Source organism: Anolis sagrei, chromosome X (genome assembly GCF_037176765.1).
Source record: "Anolis sagrei isolate rAnoSag1 chromosome X, rAnoSag1.mat, whole genome shotgun sequence".
NCBI classification, from domain to species: Eukaryota; Metazoa; Chordata; class Lepidosauria; order Squamata; family Dactyloidae; genus Anolis; species Anolis sagrei.
The window spans coordinates 54,780,287-54,804,399 of NC_090034.1; the positions used below are offsets into that span (position 1 = coordinate 54,780,287).

At 46.3% G+C, this 24,113-nt stretch overlaps 1 protein-coding gene across 1 annotated transcript; it reads left to right on the forward strand.

The window, feature by feature from the left end:
- The first annotated feature begins 15,859 nt into the window (after positions 1–15,859).
- On the forward strand, positions 15,860–23,200 carry TINCR (TINCR ubiquitin domain containing). The gene is made up of 3 exons (XM_067473472.1): positions 15,860–17,132; positions 19,147–19,237; positions 21,550–23,200. The coding sequence occupies exons 1-2, from the start codon at positions 16,873–16,875 to the stop codon at positions 19,148–19,150; spliced, it is 264 nt and encodes an 87-aa protein (XP_067329573.1). The 5' UTR covers positions 15,860–16,872; the 3' UTR covers positions 19,151–19,237; positions 21,550–23,200.
- The last annotated feature ends 913 nt before the right edge of the window (positions 23,201–24,113 follow it).

The following is a 24,113-nucleotide window of genomic DNA, read 5'->3' on the forward strand; positions in this document are numbered from 1 at the left end:
GAGTGACGTTCCACTGGTGGCATAGTTAACACAACTTCTCAATCTGTTGCAGCCTTCTTCCGCCGTTGTAAAATGTACTCCCCCCCCCCCCACAAAAAATCCTATTAGATTTGCAAAGGCACACTGCCGTCTAGTGGTATGTCTGCCCATATAACACAAGGACAGTGGTTTCTCAATCCCCCCCCCCTCCTATCAGATTTTTAAACCCACACTGCCGTCTAGTGGTATCGCTGCTCATATAACACGACAGCGACCCCCCCCCCCCCAAATCCTATCAGTGGGTTGTTGTAGGTTTTCCCGGCCTATATGGCCATGTTCATGACTGCTCGTATAGCGTCTGCAGCAAATAGATCATCGGAGTTGTTTCGGGTCGTCGGGGAACTCCTTCAGCCACCGGTGGTGGAGGAGACCTTCAATGACCCAGCAACTCGGTGTTGCGAGTTCGCACACCATTTTGCAGGCAAAGTTGCTCAGATACGCCTTGAGCTGGACTCCAATTTCATCACAGTGCCAGGGGAGGTGATTGAGGCACCTGCTTGTCCAATTTTGTGGGATTCCTTTAGGCTTGTTCTTCCTGAGACCGTGGAAGAGGTCCTTGGGGCTGTGAGGGCGACCACGTCGGCTCTAGACCCTTGCCCGTCTTGGCTAATTAAATCGGCCAGGGAGGGGTTGGTCGATTGGTTTGTGATTATCATAAATGCATCATTGGAGCAGGGGTTTTTTCCATCTCGACTGAAACAAGCTGTGGTTCATCAACTCCTTAAAAAGGTCTCCCTTGACTCCACGGTGCTGAACAATTACAGACCAATCTCCAACCTCCCTTTTTTGGGTAAGGTGCTGGAGTGGGTGGTTGCCTCCCAGCTCCAGGGCTTTCTAGATGACATCAACTACCTAAATCAGTCACAGTCTGGTTTCAGGCCTGGTCACGGCACCGAGACAGCCTTGGTCGCCTTGGTGGGTGACCTCTGTAGAGAGCTGGACAGGGGGAGTGTGACCTTGTTGGTTCTCTTGGACATCTCAGCGGCTTTCGATACCATCGATCATGGTATCCTTCTGGCTCGACTCTCTGGGATGGGTCTCGGGGGCACGGTTTTGTCGTGGCTCCGATCCTTCCTGGAGGGACGAACCCAGATGGTGAAGCTGGGAGACGCCTGCTCGGACCCCTGGCCTTTGACCTGTGGGGTCCCGCAAGGCTCTATCCTGTCTCCCATGCTCTTTAACATCTACATGAAACCGCTGAGAGAGGTCTTCTGGAGTTTTGGAGTTAGGTGCCACCTCTACGCGGATGACACATAACTCTATTACTCATTTCCACCCAACTCCAAGGACGAGTGCCTGGCCGCTGTGTCTATCTGGATGAGGAGGAACAAACTGAAGCTCAATCCCAACAAGACAGAGGTCCTCCTGGTCAATCGCAAACCTGATCAGGGTATAGGGTGGCAAACTGTGTTGGATGGGGTTACACTCCCCCTGAAGCCACAGGTCCGCAGTTTGGGAGTCCTCTTGGATTCATCGCTTACGCTTGAGGCTCAGGCGTCGGTGATGTCCAGGAGGGCTTTTGCACAATTGAGACTCGTGCGCCAACTGCGACCGTACCTTGCAAAGGCTGATCTGGCCGGGGTGGTCCATGCCTTGGTCACCTCTAGATTGGACTACTGTAATGCACTCTACATGGGGCTGCCCTTGAAAACGGCTCGGAAATTTCAACTGGTCCAACTGGCAGCGGCCAGGATGTTAACTTGTGCTCCCTACAGAGAGAGGTCAACCCTCCTGTTCAAGGAGCTCCACTGGCTGCCGTTTATTTTCTGAGCCCAATTTAAGGTGCAGGTGCTTACCTACAAAGCCCTAAACGGTTTGGGACCATCCTACCTGCGTGACCGCATCTCCGTTTATGAACCCACGCGCTCACTTTGTTCATCCGGAGAGGTCCTGCTCGCGATTCCGCCTGCGTCGCAGGCGCGTCTGGTGGCGACGCGAGACAGGGCCTTTTCTGTGGTGGCCCCCCGACTCTGGAACACCCTCCCCAAAGATCTTAGACAGGCCCCTGCGTTGGCAGTCTTTAGAACAGTGGTTCTCAACGTTTCTAATGCCGTGACCCCTAAATACAGTTCCTCATGTTGTGGTGACCCCTAACCATAAAATGATTTTTGTTCCTACTTATTTTACTACTTATTATTTAATTATTTAATATTAAATTCAATTATTCATCAAGTGCCCTGCTATGGCTGACTTCTCTGGTTGAATCAGTCTGCAGTGTTCCTTAATTCGTGTTTTGGGAAATGCTGCGTTTGGCGGTCCCTGTACATGCTATATGGTAGACTCCTGCAGAAGTCCTGCAGATCCTCTCACTTCTGCAGGAGTCTACAGGATACCCTACAGCTGTGGACAAGTCTACATAGGGACCACCAAATGCTGCACCCAAACCTGAGTCAAGGAACATGAAAGGCACTGCAGACTACTTCAACCAGAGAAGTCAGCCATAGCAGAGCACTTGATGAACCAACCTGGACACAGCATTTTATTTGAAAACACAGAAATGCTCGGCTACTCTAACAACCACCATGTCAGACTACACAGAGAAGCCACTGAAATCCACATGAAGTACATGGACAATTTCAACAGAAAGGAGAGAAATCATGAAAATCAACAATATCTGGCTACCAGTATTAAAAACTCTAAAATCAGGACAGTAAATAAAGAACAACACTCTGAAAACTGGGGGATTCCAGGCATGAAACAATCAGGGCCAGCTAGCATCTCCCAACAAAGAATTACTCCAGGCAGGAATCTGCCACACCTTGAAGCTGCAAAGCTCTGCAATGCTAATCAAGGTGATTAGTTCCAACATTCACAGTTGCCTCCAACAGACAATCATTTTTTCTCCCATCCTGGACATTCCACCGATATATAAACCTCCCTTGCCTAGTTTCCAACTGTAGAGATGTGTTTATTATAAAGTGTTTATTATACTGTGTTTAAACTGTATTTGTGTTTTACATTGCCATGGCCTAGCTGTGAGAGATAGGTTGCCATGGTGACAAGGCCGAAGAGGAGGTGGGCGGAGCTTAAGGAGAAAAAGGTTTGAAAGTGGCAGTTAAGCTTCAGTCAGGAGGATGACACCCTGAGAAGAGGGCAGAGTCAGTTAGGGCTCTGTGGTGTGAAGTAGTATAGATTCAGTTAGTTCTTAGTATTTGTGAATATTTCTTCAGCAAAGGAGCTGAAGGTGAAACCTTGTTAGATTGCTTGAGTAAAAAGAATCTAACAGAGGGGGTTTTAGGATCGCCAGTAGTGGAAGACTGGAGATCAGTGGTTTGATCCTGTATAGGACAAACAGTGTGAATATTCACAATAGGGAACACTGATATAATAAAGCACTTCACTGAAGAAGGAGTTTATAAGATTGTAACATCAAAAGCCTTGAATGTATCTTAACCAAGCCATATTGTAACCACCAAGCATGTGCCAAGTTCAACATCTCAATATTGCAACAATTACGCTTTGTTAATAATAAACTTGTTCTCTTTGTATTTTAAACCTGCCTCCTCCATTGATTTTATGTTCGGTGCATTCCACTCTACCAAAGTTACCTCACAACGCAAATAGGGATAAACAGAGACTTTAAGACTAGCGTCTCTAAACATATTGGTGGCAGTTTAATTTAATAGCAGTCTAGGAACTTTCCCACATTTTTGGTGGTCCCATTCGGTGGGATAAAGGCTTCTTTACACCAACAGATCCCAACAACCTCTGAGGATGCCTGCCATAGATGTGGGCTGAACGTCAGGAGAGAATGCTTCTGGAACATGTCCGTACAGCCCGGAAAACTCACAGCAACCCAGTAATATAAATATCTGATATGCAGGATGTATTTTCATTGTTACAAATTGAATATAATTAAAGCATAGCAGTGAATCACAAAAACAATATGTTTGGGGAAGTATTACATCTTGTTACATCCCGGTTAGATTACTGCAACGCACTCTACGTGGGGTTGCCTTTGAAGACTGTTCGGAAACTTCAATTAGTCCAGCGGGAGGCAGCCAGACTGCTCACCGGAGCGTCATACAGGGAGCATACCACCCCCTGTTATGTCAGCTCCACTGGCTGCCGATCCAGTTCCGAGCACAATTCAAAGTGCTGGTTTTGACCTACAAAACCCTACACGGTTCCGGCCCAGCGTATCTGTCCGAACGCATCTCCCTTTACGTCCCACCTCGGAATTTGAGATCATCTGGGGAGGCCCTGCTCTCGGCCCCACCTCTGTCACAAGTGAGATTGGTGGGGACGAGGAGCAGGGCCTTCTCAGTGGTGGCTCCTCACCTATGGAATTCACTCCCCGGGGAAATTAGATCAGCAACATCCCTCCTTTCCTTCAGAAAGAAATTAAAAACATGGATGTGGGACCAGGCGTTTGGGCAATCTGGCAGATGAATAAAGGACTGTGACGACGGATAGGAATAGACAATGTGGAACAAAATATGACTCTGAGTTGGCGAACGCTGTGTCTGAGACTGGCTATCGATTGTGAGATATATTGTTGTTTTATTGTTTTAATTGTTGACCATTTATTACTGTTTGTATATGTTGTTGTATTGTATGGGCATCAAGATGTGCCTTTTTGTAAGCCGCCCTGAGTCCCCCCTCGGGGGTTGAGAAGGGCGGAGTAGAAGTATACGAAATAAATAAATAAAATAAATATGGGCAATGGTTGATGCGATTTGCAGTACCTTCAACCAATTCTGCTCTGACTTCCACAGACTACTGAGACCTCCAGGAATTATAGAACTGGACCAAACTTGGCACCCAGAACTGCCATGACGAACAGAATATACTGGAGTGGTTTGGGAAGAATTGACAGTGATTTAGGGGAGATGTAGTTTGCCTACATCTGGAGAGTACTGTGAACCCAAACAGCTATGGATCTGGACCAAACTTGGCACGAATGTGCAATATGCCCAAATTTGAACACTGGTGGAGTTTGGGGAAAATAGACTGTGACATTTGGGAGTTGGAGTTGATTAGATTTATAGTTCACCTACAATCAAAGAGGTTCTCACTGCATATTTGTGGCAAAGGCAGGCATGGGCAAACTTCGGCCCTCCAGGTATTTTGGACTTCAATTCCCACAATTCCTAACTGCCTACCAGCTGTCAGGAATTGTGGGAGTTGAAGTTCCAAACACCTGGAGGGCCCAAGTTTGCCCATGCCTGAGCTAAAGTCACCCGGAGAGGCACCCCCCCTCTTCCCTCCCTCCCTCCCAAAAACAAAAACACAACACGGAGGAGGAGGAAAAGGAGGCAGCGAAGCAGCTGGCGTCCCCTGCAGCCAGTGCATCCTCCGTTGTTCTGTCGCCGCTGGAGCTAAAATTAAATGCTTCTAAGAGAGGATGCAAGGCTTGCGTCCAGCGGGAAGCCCGGGGGCCCGAGAAGGAGCCTTTAGAGGAATTTTCCCTATTAAACAGGCTTTAGGAGACTTAAGCTCAAATACAACAGTCTTTATTAATGAACAAGCGGGAATTGTAAGATTTCTAAATAGTCTATTGGCTCTCGCAGTCTTGTTTACAGGAAACAGGCACTATCTTCAAGAAACTTTGTTTAACAGAAAAAATTCCCTTTAAAGCTCCTCCCAAGCTGCTGTGAACTTAAACCTAACTAATTTGAGTCTGCTACCAGCTGAACTGTGTCTCAGAACCGAACAGACGTACCATCAGGCTTGAAATCACTTAGCTGAAGATGAAGAGCTATTATTCCCTCCGGAGGTCCTCAGGGCTGTGAAGCTGTTCCCTGGAACCCTTTGGGAATCCGTAGAGGCCTTTAATCTGTTCTTCCCCAGGAACTCTTAAAAGACGAAGCCTTTTCACAGGAGGAACGTCTGTACGCATCCTCTGCTTTGGCTTCCCTTGCTGTAACTAACTGAAAAATGGCCCCTTCCCTCCAAAAAGCAAAAAGGGGGCGGGACCAGGGATCCAAACTATAATTGGCAGGTGGCTTACCCTATAAATGCAAATTATAAAAGGGAACCTCCTGCTGCAAAATCCCAAGCATGGGATTGCACACAAACATTTAAACACACCAAATAAATCTGGAGCTCCTGGAACAGCTGTTCCAGAACATCCGTGCAGGCCGGGTGCTGCTTGACTCCACTAATGCCACTGGGTCCAGCTCCCCAGCAGCACTGAGGGTCAGCCAAAGGCAGCAGCAGCAGCCTTCCTTCTTCCCTCCTTTTACTCCCTTCCTCCAACGCACGGACGGCTGGCTGACTGCAAACACCGGGGCTGTAAACTTGGGAAGTGGGACGTGTTTAGGCAGTTTGGATTGGGGAAGGGAGGGAATGGCGAAAAGATGGAAGAAAGGAGGAAGCAAGGAAGAAAAAGGAATGAAGGAGAAAGGAGAGGGGGAAGAAGCAGGGGCGGCTTGTCCATTACGCAAAGTAAGCGGTCGCAGAACACTTTTTTTTGCCAGGGGCGCAGAGGCACCTCTGTAAATGCCCCTCGACCGCCACTTGAGGATCACCCCCTCAGCTCACAACAGCCCTAGCAGTCCGGGGGGAGCCTCGGCTTTCTTGCCTCGCTGCCAGGCAATCCTCTTCCCAAAGGGGCCGGGCCCTTGAGCCTCACCTAGCCCCTCTCGTTCCTGCTCCACCCGGCCACCGGGTGCGCGAGCAGAGCCAGCGCTCAATCATTCTCTGAGTTGGATCCCTTCCCCATGACCGGCTCCCTTTCCCGATCCCCCGGTGCTCCACCCGCCTCCTCTCCTCTCCCCAATCCGCGGGTGGGCCAAGGGGTGGAGCTGCCGCACCTGGCCCGCTTTGGGTCCGAAGACCCCAGCGTGCGCACCAAAAGTCGCCTCTTCTCCTGACTTTCTCTTCAGCCATTGGGACCGAGAGAGAGAGAGCCCCTCTGGCTGGAGGTATCTCCCACCTCCGCTCCCTCCTTTTTTTTTTGCGCCTACCTTCAGGAAAGGTGGGCATCTCCACCTCTCTCTCTCTCTCTCTCTTGGTCCCAATGGCTGAAGAGAAAGTCAGGAGAAGAGGTGACTTTTGGTGCACATGCCGGGGTTTTCAGGCACGCCTCCGGACCCAAAGCGGGCCAGGCAAGGGAGCAAGTGTGGCAAGTGTAGTTACTGGGATGTATAGTTCACCTACAATCAAAGAGCATTCTGAACTCCACCAATGATGGAATTGAACCAAATATGGCACACAGAACTCCCACGACAATATCAATTATTGGGTGGGGGTGGGGGGGGGGGCAAAATACTGTTTGCTTACAGTTGAAAATTACCTAGGGCCGCCTCTGGGAAGAAGAAAGGGAAGGAATTGAATGAGGGAAGGGAAAAAGGAAGGCAGGCAGCCAGGGAGGGAGGGAGGATGTAAATCCTGCGCCCTGGGAGAAAACAAAAAAGGGCATTTGTTGTCGGAAGGGGGGAGGGAATTGGTAAGGAAGTGAGGACAATGTTTCAAAGAAAACTTTGCCCAAACCCTGCACCCCCCCCAAAAAACCCCAAAACATACCCACCTGGGAAACAGACTGAGCATCAACACCTTCATTCTCTCCCTCCTCCTTCTCCTGGGGAGACCCTCCATTGCTGCACGTGGCTCCAGTTCCCGCGGCCTGTGGGGAGGAGCAGCGGGCCCTTCACTCCCCCCACCCCGCACTAAGTTTTCGTGCCAGAAGCTCGGCCTGCCCCACAGCCTGCAGGGAAGGCAGGGGGAGTGCAGTGGTGGACCTCTTTGCTCCCTCCTCCCCCCCTCCCCGCCCTCCATGCTGCTTTTTGTGCTCAGTTTGGTAGTTCGGTTCAGATCCAAACTGCCAAAGGAGGCCATGCTGCGACCCCTCGAAAATTGCCCTGCAACCCCTCTAGGGGTCGGGACCCCCAGGTTGAGAAACACTGCTTTAGAAAGAACTTGAAGACCTGGCTGTTCCGTTGTGGCTTTCCAGAATAGGAAAACTCCAACAACAAGTCCCAAAAGCACTTGCTGGCAACTGCACTTATCCTATAATCCTTACATATCACCTGTCACATCATCACTTTTAATCTGTACCCATTACTCTGGCCCGGCCCAGTTTTATTGTGTCCTGGTATATTGTTTCATTGCTTGTTGTTTTAGTATTGCTTTAATTGATTTTAATTTGCTTTAGGTTGTATATTGTTATGTTGTGTTTTGAGGCCTTGGCCTTTGTAAGCCGCATTGAGTCCTTCAGGAGATGCTAGCGGGGTACAAATAAAGATAATAATAATAATAATAATAATAATAATAATAATAATGTTCTAGAGACATTTTCTCCTGACGTTTCGCCTCAGGATGCTTGCCATAGATGCCATAGATGCAGGCGAAACGTCAGGAGAAAATGTCTCTAGAACATGGCCATGTAGCCCGGGAAAACCGACAACAACCCAGTGATTCCGGCCATGAAAGCCTTCGACAATACAATCCTATCACTGGGTTGTTGTAGGTTTTTCCGGGCTATATGGCCATGTTCTGGAGGCAATTTTTCTCCTGACGTTTCGCCTGCATCTATAGCAAGCATCCTCAGAGGTAGTGAGGTCTGTTGGAAGTAAGAAAAATGGGTTTACATATCTGTGGAATGACCAGGGTGAGACAAAGGACTTGTGTCTGCTGGAGCTAGGTGTGAATGTTTCAGCTGATCACCTTGATTAGCATTCAATGGCTTGGAAGTGCCTGGGGGGAATCTTTTGTTGAGAGTGATTTGATGTGCCTGTTTGTTTCCCCTCTGTTGTTTTGCTGTTGTAATTTTTGAGTTTTTTAATACTGGTAGCCAGATTTTGTTCATTTTCATGGTTTCTTCCTTTCTGTTGAAATTGTCCACATGCTTGTGGATTTCAATGGCTTCTCTGTGTAGTCTGACATGGTGGTTGTCAGAGTGGTCCAGCACTTCTGTGTTCTCAAATAATATGCTGTGTCCAGGTTGGTTCATCAGTTGCTCTGCTATGGCTGATTTCTCTGGTTGGAGTAGTTTGCAGCGCCTTTCATGTTCCTTGATGCGTTTGGTGGTCCCTATGTAGACTTGTCCACAGCTGCATGGTATACAGTAGACTCCTGCAGAGGTGAGAGGATCCCTCTTGTCCTTTGCTGAACGTAGCATTTGTTGGATTTTCTTGGTGGGTCTGTAAGTGGTTTGTATGTTGTGTTTCCTCATCAGCTTCCCTATGTGGTCAGTGGTTCCCTTGATGTATGGCAAGAACACTTTTCCTCTGGGTGGATCTTCATCTTGACTCTCGTGGCTTGTTCTTGGTCTTGCAGCTCTTCTGATGTCTGAGGTGGAGTCTCCATTGGCCTGGAGAGCCCAGTTGAGGTGGTTCAGTTCATCTTGGAGGAGGAGGGGTTCGCAGATTCTTTTTGCACGGTCTGCCAAGGCTTTAAAGGTGCTTCTTTTTTTGACTTGGGTGATGGTTGGAGTTTTTATGTAGATATCTATCTGTGTGTGTGGGTTTTCTGTAAACGGTGTGACCCAATTCTTGATCTGGTTTGCGGATGACTAGGACATCTAGATAAGGCAGTCTTCCTTCATTATCTTTTTCCATGGTGAATTGGATGTTTGGGTGGATGCTGTTCAGATGGTCCAGGAACCTGTTTAGTTCTTCTCCTCCATGGCACCAAATAGTGAAGGTGTCATCCACATATCTGAACCATATAGTGGGCTTTTTGGTTGCTGTTTCAAGGGCTTGTTTTTCAAAGTGTTCCATGTAGAAATTAGCTATGACCGGGCTGAGAGGGCTCCCCATCGCTACTCTATCTTTCTGTTCATAGAACTCATTGTCCCACTGAAAGTAGCTGGTGGTGAAACAATGGTGAAACAGAGCTGTGATGTCTTCTGGGAACCTCTGGTTGATGTGTGCCATGGTGTCTGCTACCGGGACCATGGTAAATAGAGATACCACAGACCTCACTACCTCTGAGGATGCTTGCCATAGATGCAGGCGAAACGTCAGGAGAAAAATTGCCTCCAGAACATGGCCATATAGCCCGGAAAAACCGACAACAACCCAGTGATTCCGGCCATGAAAGCCTTGACAATACAATCCTATCAGTTTTTTACACCCACACTGCCATCTAGTGATATGGCTGCCCACAGCACTAGATGGCAGTGTGACTTCAGAAATCTGAAAGGATTGGGGGGAGGGGGAAATAAGTCTCCAATTTCTCTGCCAAGGAGAGAGGCATTTAATTCTTGCTAATCCCCCCTTGCTCCCCCATTGCACACAGATGAATGAGCAAAGGACATCAAGCTTGTGAAATTGTCATCCTCGAAGAGAGCTTCCATTTAAAAAATAATAAAAAAAAGAAAGTCAGGCCAAAGGGAGAGTGTAAGGTAAATCGTAAGCTCTTTAATCTGTTCTCTGTGGAAGCCAAGGTAAGGATGGCTTTATCCTAATCTTTATCCTCATTATACTCAATATAACCCTTTCTGAGATTTTTGGGAGCTCAATGTTAGGTCCTGGGCTCTGACGGCTTCACAACAGCCTTGCCAGGTAGGACCGTATCGTTCTCCTTTGGTGCCAAGTCTCCTTCGACTCTAAGATTCGAGAGGTTGGATGGCCATCTGTTGAGGGGAATTGAATCATGTCATGGCAGAATGGGGTTGGATGGCTATTAGGGGTCCGTTTTGCCTCTAGGAGTCTATGATCCTATAGCCCTATTTCTCCATGAACCTTCTAATGCAGTGGTTCTCAACCTTCCTAATGCCGCGACCCCTTAATACAGTTCCTCATGTCGTGGTGACCCCCAACCAAAAAATTACTTTTGTTGCTACTTCACAACTATAATTTTGCTATTGTTATGAATTGTAATGTAAATATCTGATATGCAAGATGTATTTTCATTCACTGGACCAAATTTGGCACCAATACCCAATACACCCAAATTTGAATACTGGTGGGGTTGGACAGGGATTGATTTTGCCATTTGGGGGTTGTAGGTACTGGGATTTATAGTTCACCTACAATCAAAGAGTATTCTGAATTCCACCAATGATGAAATTGAATCAAACTTGACACACAGAACTGATGAAATGATGGAACTGGATCAAACTTGGCACAAATACTCAATATACCCAAATGTGAACACTGGGAGAGTTTGGAGAAAATAGAACTTGCCATTTGGGAGTTGTAGTTGTTGGGATTTATAGTTCACCCACAATGAAATAGCATTCTGAACCCCACCGATAGAATTGGACCAAACTTTCCACACAGAACCCCTATGACCAACAGAAAATACTATGTTTTCTGATGGTCTTTGGTGACCCCTCTGATACCCCCTCACGACCCCCACAGGGGTCCCGACCCCCAGGTTGAGAAACACTGTTCTAATGTCTATGAGGCTGGATGGCCATCTGTTGGGAGAGATACGATAGTGTCTTTCTCTTTGGAAGTAGAATGGGGTTGGAAGTATAATGGGGTTGGACTGGATGGCCCCTTGGGGGTCCCTTCCAACACTCGGAGTCTATGTTCCTATAGCCCCATTTCTCCATGAACCTTCTAATGTCCAGGAGACTGGATGGCCACCTGTTGGGAGAGATCGGATAGTGACTTCCTGTTTGGAAGAGTAAAGAGATTGGACTGGATGGCCCCTTGGGGGTCCCTTCCAACGTTAGGAGTCTATGCTCCTATATTCCCATTTCTACATGAAACTTTTAATGTCTATTTATTTATTTATTTGTCTTACAGTATTTATATTATATTTCTCACCCTGAAGGGGACTCAGGGCAGATCACAGAACATACATATGCGGCAAACAGTCCATGTACACTGACAAGACAAACAACTCTACATAGATAGAGCTTTTCCCATCTTTGGCATCTTGAAGGCTGTGCTTAGTTCCGGCAATGGGGGGTTGCTGTTGTTCCATCTTCCCTGATGAAGAGCTTTTGTTTGTAAACTTCCTCCTTGATCGAATTGTCAGCATTTTTCTGGCATTTCCTTATGGGTGCCTTAAATACTTCTCCGCTTTAAAGCTGTACCTATTTATCTACTCACATGCTGCTTTGGAAACTGCTAGGTAGGCAGGAGCTGGCCTAAAGGCCAGGAGCTTATCCTGACCTGGGCTTTGAACTGTAAACGTTTTGGTTGTCAAGATTTACTGCAGCTGGTGGTTAACCTGCTGTGGTAAAGCCTGGCTCTACACAAGTATACACAAGTACATACACAAGTACATAACTTGTCAACCTTTCGGTTGGTAAGATTTTCTGCAGCTGGTGATACACCTGTTGTGCTGAAGCCCGGCCCTACACAAGTATACACAAGTACATACACAAGTACATAATCTGTCAACCTTTCGGTTGGCAAGATTTACTTCAGTTGGTGGTTAACCTGCTGTGTTAAAGCCTGGCCCTACACAAGTATACACAAGTACGTAACCTGTCAACCTTTTGGTTGGTAAGATTTACTGCAGCTGGTGGTTCACCTTTTGCGCTACAGCCTGGCCCTACACAAGTATACACAAGTACATACACAAGTACATAATCTGTCAACCTTTGGGTTGGCAAGACTTACTGCAGCTGGAGATTAACCTGCTGTGTCAAAGCCTGGCCCTAAACAAGTATACACAAGTACATAACGTGTCAACCTTTCGGTTGGTAAGATTTACTGCAGCTGGAGATTAACCTGCTGTGTTAAAGCCTGGCCTTACACAAGTATACACAAGTTCATACACAAGTACATAACCTGTCCACCTTTTGGTTGGTAAGATTTACTTCAGTTGGCGATTAACCTGCTGTGCTAAAGTCTGGCCCTACACAAGTATACACAAGTACATAACCTGTCAACCTTTCGGTTGGTAAGATTTACTGCAGCTGGTGGTTCACTGTTGCGCTAAAGCGTGGCCCTACACAAGTATCCACAAGTACATACACAAGTACATAATGTGTCAATCTTTCGGTTGGCAAGATTTACTGCAGCTGGTGGTTAACCTGCTGTGGTAATGCCCGGCCCTACATAAGTATACACTGTACATAATCCGTCAACCTTTTGGTTGGCAAGATTTGTTGCAGCTGGAGATTAACCTGCTGTGTTAAAGCCTGGCCTTACACAAGTATACACAAGTTATACACAGGTACATAACCTGTCCACCTTTTGGTTGGCAAGATTTACTTCAGTTGGCGGTTAACCTGCTGTGCTAAAGCCTGGCCTTACACAAGTATACACAAGTACATAACCTGTCAACCTTTCGGTTGGTAGGATTTACTGCAGCTGGTGGTTCACCTGTTGCGCTAAAGCCTGGCCCTACACAAGTATACACAAGTACATAATGTGTCAACCTTTCGGTTGGCAAGATGTACTGCAGCTGGTGGTTAACCTGCTGTGCTAAAGCCTGGCCCTATATAAGTATACACAAATACATAATCCGTCAACCTTTTGGTTGGCAAGATTTGCTGCAGCTGGAGATTAACCTGCTGTGGTAAAGCCTGACCCATTATCAAGCTGAATGGCCATCTGTCAGGAGGGATCAAATGGTGTCTTCCTGCATTAAAGTAGAATGGTGCCGTGTCTTCTGCATATCTTAAAATTGCAGGTGTTCCTCCAAGTTTTGTGCCTTATTCTTTTACAATTCTGGCTAGAAACCGGAGCGGATTCGTGCCCCCTTCCTTACAGCATCAACTTCAGACTAAAATCTGGGGCAGATTTGCCCCACTGACCTGAAGTTCCCCTCTTTTGTTTCTTTCTGTTTGTCAAAGCCTCGCACCCAGCCTTATGAATATTGATGCATCGTCGTCCCTCTTTTTTCGGAGATATCATCCTGGCCTTATCTCTTCCCCGCCTGCCTTGGTTTTGAATTGCTCCCCTTGTTTCCTTAATGCATGTTTCTCCAGCGATGCGCCTGCCTCCTTGTTTGCCTTTGCAAATGGGGAACAGGGCTAAGTCAATACGGCGGGATTGGGTTTGTAAATAATACCAAGGAGATTACTGGGAGGGAATAGAAGGCAGGATAGAGTCATAACCAACTTTATTTTCATTCCTTCCAAGTTAAAATCCACCCAGCATTTGCTCCCGATGCTGCAGTATGATGGGATTTAGAGTCCAGATGGCAGGGCCGAAAGCGGAGACAGGTCTTCCCATGTTCTGTAGGGTTGGATCAATTGCATAATGCAGTCTCAATCACAGTTTAAATACCGCAGTCTTGTTCGAAAAATAAAAACGACAACAACAACGATTTAATAATAAGTAAGAAGAAGAAAATGGGAAGATAGAGAGAGAATAAGAGAGGAAGGAAGGAAGAATGGCAGGTGGAAGGAATGTGAAAGGAAGAAAGAGAGGAAGAACTGAAGGGAGGAAGAATGGAAGGCAATGGAAAAGAAAAGAGGATGGAAGGAATGAAGGCAGAAATGAAAGAAGAAAGGAAGAAAAGAACAGGTCGGTGTGAGGGAGGGATGAAGGAAGGAAGAAAAGGGAGGGAGGGAGAATGGAAGGAAGGGAGGGAAGAAAAGGAAGAACTGAAGGGAGGAAGAATGGAAGACAGAATGGAAGGAGGAAAGGGAGGATGGAATGCAGAGAGAAATGAAAAGAATGAAAAAAGGTGGGAGGGAGGATGGATGGAAGGAAGGAAGAAAAGGCAGGAGAAGGAAAGAGGAATGGAGGAAGGAAGGAAGGGAGAAATGAAAGAGGAATGGAAGAAAAGAGCACGTGGGAGAGGAAGGAAGAAAAGGATGGAAGGAAGGAAGGAGGAAAAATGAGAGGAGGGAGGAAGAGCTGAAGGGAGGCAGGATGAAAAACAGAATGCAAGGAGGAAAGAAAGGAAGAAATGAAAGAAAAGAACAGGTGGGAGGGAGGGAAAAAAGAAAAGAAAGGAGAAAGAAAAAGGAAGGGAGGAAGGAAGAATGGAAGACAGAATGGAAGGAGAAAAGGAGAGAAGGAATGAAGGGAGAAATATAAGAAGAATGGAAGAAAAGAACAGGTGGGAGGGAGGGAGGAAGGAAGGAAGAAAAGAAAAGAGAAAGAAAAAGGAAGGGAGGAAGGAAGAATGGAAGGAAGAGAGGAAGAAAAGAAGGCAGAATGGAAGGAGAAAAGGGGGGAGGAATGATAGGGAAATGGAAGAAGAATGAGAAAAGAACAGGTGGGAGGAAGGGAGAAAGAAAAGAAGGAGAAAGAAAAAGAAAGGGAGGAAGGAAGAATGGAAGACAGAATGGAGGGAGAAAAGGAGAGAAGGAATGAAGGGAGAAATAGAAGAAAAATGGAAGAAAAGATCAGGTGGGAGGGAGGGAGGAAGGAAGAAAAGAAAGGAGATAGAAAAAGGAAGGGAGGAAGGAAGAATGGAAGGGAAGAAGAATGGAAGACAGAATGGAAGGAGAAAAGGGGGAAGGAATTAAGGGGAAATGGAAGAAGAGTGGAAGAAAAGATCAGGTGGGAGGAAGGGAGGGAGGAAGAAAAGAAAGAAAAAACAAAGGGAGGAAGGAAGAATGGAAGGGAGGAAGAATGGAAGACAGGATGGAAGGAGAAAAGGGGGAAGGAATGAAGGGGAAATGGAAGAAGAATGAGAATAGAACAGGTGGGAGGGAGGGAGAAGGAAAAGAAAGGGGAAAGAAAAAGAAAGGGAGGAAGGAAGAATGGAAGACAGAATGGAAGGAGAGTAGGAGAGAAGGAATGAAGGGAGAAATAGAAGAAGAATGGAAGAAAAGAACAGGTGGGAGGAAAGAAGAAAAGAAAGGAGAAAGTAAAAGGGAGGGAGGAAGAATGGAAGTAAGAACAGAAGACAGAATGGAAGGAGAAAAGGGGGAAGGAATGAAGGGGAAATGAAAGAAGAGTGGAAGAAAGGATCAGGTGGGAGGGAGGGAGGGAGGAAGAAAGAAAGAAAAGAAAGGAGAAAGAAAAAGGAAGGGAGGGAGGAAGGAAGGAAGGAAGGAAGGAAGGAAGGGAGGGAGGAAGGAAGCACAGAAGACAGAATGGAAGGAGAAAGGGGGAAAGGAATGAAGGGGAAATGGAAGAAGAATGGAAGGAGAAAACAGGTGGGAAGGAGGAAGGAAGGAAGAAAAGAAAGGAGAAAAAAGGGAGGGAGGAAGAATGGAAGACAGAATAGAAGGAGAAAAGGGGGAAGGAATTAAGGGGAAGTGGATGAAGAATGGAAGAAAAGATCAGGTGGGAGGGAGGGAGAAAGAAAAGAAAGGAGAAAGAAAAAGAAAAGGAGGAAGGAAGAATGGAAGAAAGGGAGGAAGCACAAAAGACAGAATGGAAGAAGAAAAAGGGGAAGGAATGAAGGGGAAATGGAAGAAGAATGGATGAAAAGATCAGGTGGGAGGGAGGGAGGAAGGAAGAAAAGAAAGGAGAAAGAAAAACAAAGGGAGGAGGGAAGAATGGGAGGAAGAATGGAAGGCAGGATGGAAGAAGAAAAGGGGGAAGGAATGAAGGGGAAATGGAAGAAGAATGGAAGAAAAGAACAGGTGGGAGGGAGGAAGGAAGGAAGAAAAGAAAGGAGAAAAAACGAAGGGAGGAAGGAAGAATGGAAGGAGGAAAGACGGGAAGGAAGGAAAGGTGGGAGGGAGGGAGGAAAGGAGGAAGGAAGAAGAAAGAGAGGAAGGGAGGGAGGAGCCAAGGAAGGAAGGAATACAGGCCTTCAGATGTCATCTCTCATAGCCTGAATTGCCACCTTCTTGGCATTCCTCTCCCCTTCTGAGGTGGACCCAGGTATGGCCGCCCCACCTTCTCTTTGCAGATGCTCCTGCGACCGACCGACCAACCGGAAGGTGAGCCTCCTTGGCATCCAGGTAGATGACTCCGCAGGTGCGGGGAACCGGTTTGTCCAGACCAAGGGGAGGAGGAGGAGGAGGAGCAGGGTGTCCTCCTCTTTCTCCGAAACCTGTCCTCCTCCCTAGAGTTTCGCCCCTGAAGTCGAGAAGGAAGGAAGGAAGGAAGGAAGGAGGAAGGGATGGAGACTCTGCGGAGAGGCCTCTCCCGCTGGAAGAGGTACCGCATCAAGGTGCACCTGGCTGAGGAAGACCTGCTGCTCCCGCTGACTGTCCGGCCCACTGACACCATGATGGACCTCCGGGCCCTTTTGGTCCAGCAGGGCATCACTTCCTGGAAGAAGGCCTTCCACTACAATGCCCGGCTTCTAGCCGAAGACGAGACGGTCAAGGAGGCCAAGATCCAGGATGGCTCTGTGGTGCTGCTCGTTGCCGACCAAAGGTAGGTGGATCCCTTCTTTCGGGGGTATTTCGTAGGCATTGTATATAATGGCGGGCTCCCATCGCAGTATTGCCTAAGGCTTACACTGCTTAGCACCCAAGATCTAAGGTGTGTCAAGGATTTCCTTAGGCCTTGTATACAATGCCGGCCTCCCATCCCAGTACTGTCCAAGGCTGGCCCTGCTTAGCATCCAAGATCAGGGATCTGGCTTGTGCCTAGGGATTTCCTTAGGCCTCTTATATTGTGGTGACCTCCCATCCCAGTACCATCCAAGGCTTAATACTGCTTAGCATCAACACCAGTGTTTCTCAACCTAGGGGTTGGGACCCCTGGAGGGGTGGGTCGTGAGGGGATGGATGTCAGAAGGGTCGCCAAAGACCACCAGAAAATACAGTCTTTTCTGTTGGTCATGGGGTTTCTGGTTGGGAAGTTTGGCCCAATTCTATCGTTGGTGGGTTCAGAACGTTCTTTGATTGTAGGTGAACTATAAATCCCAGCAACTACAACTCCCAAATGTCAAGGTGCATTTCCCTCAAACTCCACCAGTATTCACATTTGGCCATATTGAGTATTCATGCCAAGTTTGGTCCAGATCCATAACTGTTTGAGTCCACAGTCCTCTCTGGATGCAGGTGAACTACAACTCCAAAAACTCAAGGTCAACACCCACTAAACCCTTCCAGTATTTTCTGCTGATCATGGGAGTTCTGTGTGCCAAGTTTAGTTCAATTCCATCGTTGGTGGAGTTCAGAATGCTCTTTGATTGTAGGAGAACTATAAATCCCAGCAACTACAACTCCAAAATGACAAAATCAATTCCCCCCACCACCACCAACCCCACCAATATTCATATTTGTGACAAATTTGGTCCAGTGAATGAAAATACATCCTGTATATCAGATATTTACATTATGATCCATAACAGGAGCAAAATTATAGTTGTGAAGTAGTGTTTCTTACTCTCTCCATTGGTGTGGAATTTGCATGATCCCCCCATTGCCTATCCTTTAACCCTTTCCTATTCTTTTGAACGTTGTCTGCACAACAAACAGAGCAGAACTAATCAGCAGACCTGGATCAAACTTGGCACACAGAATCACCATGACCCACTCACGTCCTGGTGAAGTTTGGGGGATGACGGGCCACAGATGATGGGATTTGCAGTACTTTCGATTGCTTCTGCTCCCACAGACTACTGTGACCCCCACCAATAACTGATCAGGATCAAACTTGGCACACAGATCCCTCATGACCCACTTTACATCCTGTTGTGGTTTGGAGGAAGATGGACCATCAATTATGGGGTTTGCAGTACCTTCATCCGATTCGGCTTCCACAGACCACTGCAACTCCCATGAATGACGGACCTGGATGAAACTTGGCACAAAGACTCCCCATGAACAACAGAACATACTGGAGAAGGTTGGGGGACACTGACCTTGATTTATGGGAGTTATAGTTCTCCTGCATCCAGAGAAACAGTGCCACTCATCGACAATGTCCCAGGACCAAACTTGGCACAGAGATGCCCCATGACCAACTGAACATCCTGCAGGGGTTTGGGGGGAATTGGCCTTGATTTTGGGAGGTATAGTTCACCTAATCTAATAATAATAATAATAATAATCATCATCATCATCATCATCATCATCATCATCTTGTCCCAGGATCCCAACGCATTGAGCTAGGGCAGCCAAAGGGGTCTCCAACCAGCTGACCCTGAGTCACATTCTTTCAACCTAAGAGTAAGGAAAAGGACACCAAGAAAGCCTTAGGACAGAATGGCGGTAAAAGTTAGCATTCAGTGAGACTAAGGTTCAAATCCTCCTTCGACCATGGATACTTAGAGGCAGGTCACACTCTCTCAGCCTCATGGGAAGTCAGAAGAAGCCTGACTTAGGAGAGGGATGCCATCGATGAAAACATTTGGTGCCTTCAGTGTCTGCCTTCTTTGTCGTCATTATGCTTTTCTGGCTTATTGTGGTCTTATGTGCTCTCTTTCCTATCAATGCAGGTGAAGCTTACCGGGAGAGTTTGAGGAAACTATGCAGCGTGTTGCCGCCGTTCAAGAGGAAGATTGCCGAACGGGCAGGAGAGAGCCCAAGGTAATGCTTTCACACCATCTTTGGGGCCAACATGAGTGTGATGCAGCAGCAAAAAAGGCCAATACGATCCTAGTCCCACTCTCTTCTGCTTTGGTTAGACCTTGGAATGACCCTGTGTCCAGTTCAACATGGCCAAAGGTCTAGAAACTATGAATCCTTAAAGGGAGCTGGGTATGTTTAGTTGCAGAAGAGAAGGTTGAGAGATGAGGGCATGAGAACCGTGTTTAAATATTGGAAAGGAGGTCATAAGGAAAAGGGAGCAGGCCTTATTTTTTTTGCTGCATCTGAGACTAGGTTTCAATACAGCCATGGGTTCAAATGGCAGGAAAGGAGAGTCAGCCTGAACATTAGGAAGAACCAAGCTCAACAGTGGAATATGTGTGATGGTGTCTCCTTCACCTGATGGGAGAACTTGGTTGGTGTCTTCCTGCCCTGGCAGAAAAGGGATAGACTGGGGTCTCTTCCAACTATAGGGATCTATGATTCTATGATGAACCCGTGATTCTATGGATCTATAATGTACCTGTGATTCTTTGAGGAACCTCAGATTCTGTGATAAATCTATGAGTCTGCTGTTATTATTATTGTCATTGTTATTATGTATATACTAGCTTGTGTACCCAGCGTTGCACGGGTTATTTGAAAAGTCAGTTTTTTCATTGTACAAAATCCATAGTTGAATTACAACTCCCATCATGCCAGGTTAACCCCGAAAAACTCCATCAGCCCATAAAGATTGTTATATTGGGCAAGTTTGCTCTAAATGCATCATCACTGGGGTTCAGTGTGCTCTCTGGCTGTAGGGAAAAACTACAACACCCACTATGGAGAGTCTGTCTCCTCAAACCCCTCCAGTAGGTTGAGTTAGTCATGGGGTTCTGTGTGCCAAGTTTGGTCCAGGTCTATAATTGGTGGAAGTCACAGTTTCTCTGGTTGTGGGTGAACTACAACTCTCGGAAAGGAAGGTCAGTTCCCCCCAAACCCCTCCAGTAATCAAATTTCAACGTATCAGGTATGTGTGCCATATTAGGTCGAGATCCATCAGTGTTTGGGTTCACAGTGCTGTCTGGATGTAGTTGATCTAAAACTCCCCCCAAATCAAGGTGAATGTTCCCCAAAGACCTCCAGTATTTTCTGCTACTCATGAGGGCTCTATGTGCCAAGTTTGGTCCAATTCCATCTTTGGTGGAGTTCAGAGTGCTCATTGATTGAGGATGAATTATAAATCCCAGTATCTACAACTCCAAAATGTCCAGACCAACTTCTATAAATCATGGTGAATTCTCCCCAAACCTCTCAAGTATGTATAGCTGCTGATTAATTCCTCTGTTTGCTGTGTGCCATAGAAAAGAATAGGAAAGGGTTAAGGCAGTGGGCGGGGTCATGCAAATTCTACACCAATAGAGTCAGAATCACTGGGATGTCTGTGGTGGAGGAAGCACATACAATCTAGGATGAAATTGTGCCTGGATGAAAGCCTTCACTTGAGTGGTAGGCAGCATGGTGTTTGTGGAGGACATTGGCAGGGCTCTTGGACATGTTCATGGCGCTCACTAGAACTTTCAATGTCATTGGAGGGGGGGCCTTTGGTGTCTCCTGAGTAGTGGGAGTTATACCTGTTTGTGGAGGCAGGAGCGTGTCTGTATAAGTGGGCACTTTTATTATGTGTATAGATATATATACCCCAATTTTTCTCTCCACAAGGAGACTCAAAGCAGCTATGATCAACCTATGAGTCTGTGCATCTATAAAGTATCTCTGATTCTGTGGTTCTAAAATGTATCTTTGATTCTATGATGGACCTATGATTCTATAATGAACCTGTTTCTATGGTTCCACAATGTATCTTTGATTCTATGATGAACCAGTGGTTCTCTGATTCTATGATGAACCGATGATTCCATGATGAATCGATGATTATATTGTTCTGCGATGAACCTATGATTTTATGAGAAACCTACAATTTTATGGATCTATAATGTATCTTTGGTTCTACAATGAACCTGTGATTGTACAATTCTATGATGAAGCTATGACGAACCTGTGGTTCTATGATGAACCAATGATTCTATGATAACTTGATGATTTTATGGTTCTATAATGTATCTATGATTCTGTGATGAACCTGTGATTGTCTGATTCTACGATGAACCGATGATTCTGTGATGAATCTGTGATCATTTGATTCTATGATGAACTGATTATTATATTATTCTGTGCTGAACCTATGATTGTCTGATTCTGACGATTCTATGGTTCTGGGATCCAGCAAGTTCCCACTTACATTCCCTTTTCCCTTGATTCAACTGCAGATCTGAGTGCAGGACGAGATGATGATGATGATGATGATGAAGAAGAAGACGACAACGACAACAACAGAGGAGCCCCCGGCCCTCTCTTGATGCCAACGTCATCATCCTTGGATTGGAAACACCACTGATGTGATCTGGCACCAGGAAGCCTTCCTGCTTGCGGCTGCAACATAACAAAGCCGTGCGCCTCTTTGCTGGGAGGGCGAGGAACAGGTCGGGGCAGAGCAGGGCAGTTGCAAAAGAGGAAATTCAAGCTCATGGGGCCGAGAGGGAGGAGGAAGAGGAGGAGGAGAGTTTCAGTCTCCTGCAGAAAGAGAGAAGCCGGTTTCCCGCAAAAAGCAAATGTTATGAATAACTTTTCAACAGCTTTGAAGCATAGGTCCTTATTATTGCAGTTTCAGTGTGAGAAAGGGTATCAGAACTTGGACATACAGATTCTATGTAACTAAATTGAATCCACAAACAACCTAGTTACATTGGCTAACAGAAAAAGGGGAATTATATTTTTACTCAACATTCACATTACCCATACACAATCATTCATCCTCGTGCATCCCAATATTACCATATCCTTTCTCCCTCCTTGGAGAAGCACCTGCTTAAGCCAGACCCTGCTTTCCTTGCAGTCTACCAATGCACAGTTCCAAAACTTACAAAATGCCAAAACACATCCTTTCCTTTTCCCTGAGAAAGAAGCAAGTGACCAGATTTCTGCTTTACATTGTAGATCTGCCGCTCCTACAGGTGCACCATCTCTCTCCTTCCCATGGAGCAGAGCATGGCGGGTGAGCCAGACTCCTCCAGTCTGCCACACTTTTGGAATATTAGAAGGCCACTCATATAGCAATATTTCTTGCTGATGTTGTTCCAAAGTTGTAAATGAATGATAGCTATTTTTCCAGCCTGAAACATCCTGGCTTCATCTCAGTTCCGGGCAGATGTTGACTCTCCTTAATTGGTGTTGGTAAACGTAAGGAGCTTTGTGTTGACTTCCTTTTTTAACATAAGGAACCTTGTAAACATTTCCTTAACTTAGAGAGCAATTGTCTCTGATAATGTAAACACATTTCTCCCCAATAATTCAACAGTTAATCATTGTCACAGCTCTCATCAGCAACTTTTAATTACAGTCCATGAATTCTTCACCTCCTCCTTGTAGTTTTCCAGGCCTCAGTCTTAGGATGGCATCTCTAGACAATACAGATCCCAACCATATATATTCCATACAATTTCATTCAAACCATACATCATATTTCATGACACAAAGCCAGGATTCTCAAAAACTAGACTTGTCTCTATATTCCGATAGCGTTACAAACTTGGTAGATGCAGGGAATGCTGTGGACAGAGCCAATCTTGATTTCAGGAAGGTGTTTGATAATGTCCCCCTGCAATCTTCTTCAAACAAACAAGTAAATTGTGGGCTGGATAATATTCCTGCGAGGTGGTTTTGTCATTGGTTAAGCGACCAAACCCAACAATGGTTCCTCTTCTTCATCCTGGAAAAAAGGGACTATTTGGGTGTCATAAAGAGGGCTCTGTCTTGGGGCTTTCAGGGCTTTTCAACGTCTTTGTGAATGACTTGGATGAAGGTTTAGAGGGCCTCCTTAACAAGGCAAAACTGGCCCCAATTAAACAGACCCAGAACAACCTTTAAAATGTATTTATTATTTATTTACTTACTGTAGTTATATCGTGCCCTTCTCACTCTGAGTCAAAGCGGCTTACAATAGGCAATAATTCAATGTCACATAAGACATACATACAATAAACATGAAAAATATAAAAGTATATATATAAACATTAAAACCAATTATTAAAAACCACACAATCTGAAATCATAGTCCAGGAGCCATTCCAGTCGCGATTGCACATATTCCATCTTCACTTATTGTACTGTGTTACTGTCCAAAGGCTTGGTCCCACAACCATGTTTTTAATTTCTTTCTGAAGGTCAGGAGGGAAGGAGCTGATCTAATTTCGCTGGGGAAGAAATTCCATAGCCAAGGGGCCCAACACTGAGAAAGCCCTGTCTCCTATCCCCACAAGTTGCGATTGTGAAGCGGGTGGGACTGGGAGCGGAACCTCCCCAGAAGATCTTAACACCTGGGCTGGTTCATAGTGGGAGAGATATTCATACAGATACGTTGGGCCAGAACTGTTTAGGGCTTTATAGGCTAAAGCCAGCACTTTGAATTGAGCTTAGTAGCGGACTGGCAGCCAGTGGAACTGACGCAACACGTGGGTGTTGTATTCTTCCTGTACACCACTTAGGTGAGCAATCTGACTGCTGCCCATTGAACCACTTGAAGCTTCCAAACAGTCTTCAAAGGTAACCCCACATAGAGTGTGTTGCAGTAGACTATACGGGATGTAACAAGAGCGTGGACCACAGTGGCCAAGTCTGGCTTCTCAAGGTATGGGTGCAACTGGTGCACAAGTTTTAATTATGCGAAAGCTCCCTGGCCACCGTGGAAACCTGTTGTTCCAGGCTCAGCAATGAGTCCAGGAGGATTCCCAAACTGAACCTGAGTCTTCAGGGGAATGCAACCCTGTCCATCACA

Bases quoted from the DNA above. Each gene is read 5' to 3' on its own strand.
- TINCR (XM_067473472.1), top strand. From the start codon at position 16,873: ATGGAGACTCTGCGGAGAGGCCTCTCCCGCTGGAAGAGGTACCGCATC.